The sequence below is a fragment of the Psammomys obesus genome, unplaced genomic scaffold (genome assembly GCF_907164565.1).
Source record: "Psammomys obesus unplaced genomic scaffold, mPsaObe1.curated_primary_1811, whole genome shotgun sequence".
NCBI lineage: Eukaryota > Metazoa > Chordata > Mammalia > Rodentia > Muridae > Psammomys > Psammomys obesus.
This window is the reverse complement of record NW_026592118.1, coordinates 32,008,881-32,012,072: the sequence shown is the minus strand read 5'-3', so window position 1 is coordinate 32,012,072 and position 3,192 is coordinate 32,008,881. Positions and strand designations below refer to the sequence as shown.

The 3,192-nt window shown below is 48.3% G+C and overlaps 1 protein-coding gene across 2 annotated transcripts in view; it reads left to right on the top strand.

Moving 5' to 3' along the window:
- Nucleotides 1-794: 794 nt before the first annotated feature.
- The window catches only part of Pon2 (paraoxonase 2), a 31,911-nt gene continuing 29,513 nt past the window's right edge, over nucleotides 795-3,192 (top strand). The window contains exon 1 of one of the 2 annotated variants that reach the window (XM_055612803.1): nucleotides 795-975. In XM_055612803.1, the coding sequence (XP_055468778.1) occupies nucleotides 902-975 (74 nt within the window). In that variant the 5' untranslated portion in view covers nucleotides 795-901. The remainder of the gene's footprint in view (nucleotides 976-3,192) is intronic. The other variant, XM_055612804.1, reaches the window with a different exon arrangement.

Below are 3,192 nucleotides of genomic sequence, written 5' to 3'. Positions count from 1 at the left end.
GTACTGGACAATCCTTTTTGACCCCCGAGGACACCAGGCATGGATGTGGCACACTTGTATACATAGAAGCAAAACACCCACGCATATGAAAAAACAAAAACAAAGACAAAGCATATCACTCTAGGCAGGGCCATGAGTGGCCCAAGAAGATGGCATATGGAGGCAGAAGTCCAGTGCCAGCCCGGAGTATGTGAGACCTTGTCCTAAAATAATAAAAAAAAATTAAAAATAAAATTTTAATATAGTTATACTTAATATATAAAATTTAATATACTTTCTGTATTATTTAATATTAATATCTACTATATTTTGCATTTGGTTATAAAAATATTAGACACATACATATATTTGTATGTATATATGTATATATATATACACATATATATGTATATATGTATATATATATATATATATATATATATATATATATATACACATATATATCCAACAACAAAACTATTCTATGAGTGTAGATGTGGCTCAGTATTTGCCTAATAAGGACAAAGTCCTGGGTTTGTTTCCCAGCTTCTAAAAACCAAAAATAAACAAGAAGGGCGGGGGGGGGGGGGGGAATCCTCCTAAACACCAGACCAAAACAACAAAAGCAAACTCCAAACTTAACTAAAACAAGAAAACTCCACCCTAAAGTTTTCAGGCAGATGAGCAGGTGCAGCTGCGCGATGATTGGCGGGGTGCTTGCGAAGAGAGTCAAGTTCAGTCGGGTTCCCGGGCGGGCATGTGCGGGTGTGCTCCCAGGTCGCGGCGCCGGGCGGAGCCTGGGCTGCAGAGCAGGCGCTCGGGGCGGGGATCGGGCGCGGCCGTGCGCTCGGGGCGGGGAGCTGGCCCAGCGTCCGGAGCTGCCCCGGCAGGCCCGAGCCTCACGGCGGGCCGGTCCCGCGCCATGAGCCGGCTGCTGGCTCTGAGTTTGCTAGGCATCGGGCTGGCGCTGCTGGGAGAGCGGTTCCTGGCGCTCAGGTAGGTGCCGCCAAGGGTCCTGGGTCGCCGCGGGTCCCCAGTCTGGGATGGCCGAACTGCTTTGGGGGGTGGGGACGGGGGAGGCGGACCGGCCGTAGAGCTTCCGCAGCTCGAGGGACCGGATGGAGGGAAGAACTTTCAGTCCTTACGGGTGCTCCTTTCAGCCGGCCGAGGCCACCGCCAGCACGACCTAGACACTTTGAGAAAAGTTTCCCAGCCTTTGCTGGTGGCGAGGTTCCTCTGCTTAGGCTGACAAACGAGAGCTTTGCAGATTTCCCAAGGGCAAACCCAGCGCTTTAATTTGAAAACAAAACCATTACTCATGCGTGGACGCTCTAATTATGCAGCTTTATTTCAGGTCACTGGTGCTGTTCTCCGCAGCCGGAACCCATCGCTCCCTGGCATAATAGTTGGGGAAACTTGGGCGCCCCAGTCTTGGCGCTGGAGATCAAAATACTCTTGAGAGAGACAGCTCTTACATCATTTCCTTATTTATTCACCAGAGTTCCAGGAGCAGAGCGAGCGATTGTCAGAGTTTACCTACAGCGAAAACCTTCTGGGTGGACATCCATGCTTTCACGTTACCGATTCAAACTTTAAAAACTTCTTGCAGGAGAGTTTCAGGGCAGTTCAGCAGTAGGCACAATGAAGTCTTGTGTCGGAACTAGCCATCCAAGACAGGGAAATGGAACTCTTTTAAAGGGTTAGAGAGAAAAGACAAGTCCTCTGAAGGTGTTCTGGAGGCAGCTGTGAAGTCAGATGAGAAGGGCAGGGCGGGTCTGAAGGCTGTTTGCTGTCGAGAAGTTGGGCCTCTCTCTGACGGGCAGAATGGAAGCGTTGGTGCTCTTTGGTTATTTCGCAGTGGGCTCAAATGAGCCGGAGGGGCAGAGCAACGTAGCCTGGATAGTAGCATCTCCCGGAGCCCTGACGTCCAAGGCGCACCACGTGAAACATTGTAATTCAGTTGCCCGGGCCTTAGGGTTTGGGGGTGCTTTTTTTTTTTCTTTCTTTCTTTTTACTTTTTAGTTAATTCTTGGCTCTGGGATGGAGCCTCACCGTGTATCCTCCATTTTATAGCTCAGTCTGGCCTGAAATACAGGTTCCTTGGTCTCCTGACTTCTGCTGTAACGAAGGCGCTGCACTGTCATGACACACAGGGATTTCTTTTCTTCGAGGTTTAGCTTTTTCATCATGATCGGCGGGGTAGCCCGGTGACAGAGCACTTGCCCAGCGTGCATGAAGCCTGGAGTTCCAGCGCCAGCACCCACACTACAAAATCAAACCAAGGTCACCCCTCCTGGTAATCCCTATGCATAGTACGCATCGTGGGCCATCATCGATGTGGAGAGCTACCGAACTAGACGTGGGCAAAGCGGTCACAGCATCACAGCTGTTGGGAAATGATAAAGGAGACCCAGACTGCATCCCCAGAAATGAGAGACAAAATCCAGAGCTCGAAAGGCAATTGCACTGTCCCCTGCTTCATTTGCTGATAAGGCAGTGTGGAAATTGGGGTGGGGGTTGGGGAGCATTGGAGCAAGGAGGGATGCTTATGCCTGGTGGTAGGGAATGGCAATGTTGCTTCACTGTCGCATCATGGAAATGCTTCTGCTCCTGCAGAACAGCCATGCATTGGATGGACTTGGGTCATGTTTTGTTTTGGATGGATCATATATAATAAATGTAGGTACTTATGGGCTCAGTTGACATTGACAGGTTAACATTATGTTAAAATGTTAACACAATATATGTATCAACATATAATGTTGAAACATTAACATATATATGTAATGAGGTCGTGATGATCAGCACAGCAGTCAATTTAAACACTCGCTGTTTTATGGAGGGGGGGCTAAGAATATTAAAACTCTATTCTTTCTACTTTGAAGCATACACTGTGGTTAGCTGTAATCAATGCACTGCCTCTATTCTAACCACAGTTTTGTAGTGTTGTACCCTTTGGTCAATCTCCCTGCCACCACTGGCTCATCCCCAGCCTTGGCTAACCTCTTTTGTTAATAACTTTCACGGTTATCTATGAATTTTCCAGTTTTCCTTCCTTGTCTCCTTCTTTCCTTGCTCCTTAATGACAGGGCCTCTGCCTGGCCGCAGCTGGCCTCTGTGCCATGGAAGTCTTCTTGTCTCAGTCTCCTGAGTGCTGGGATTGCATACACGCAACACCAAGCTTCTCTCCTTCTCTTACCTCCCTGAACACAC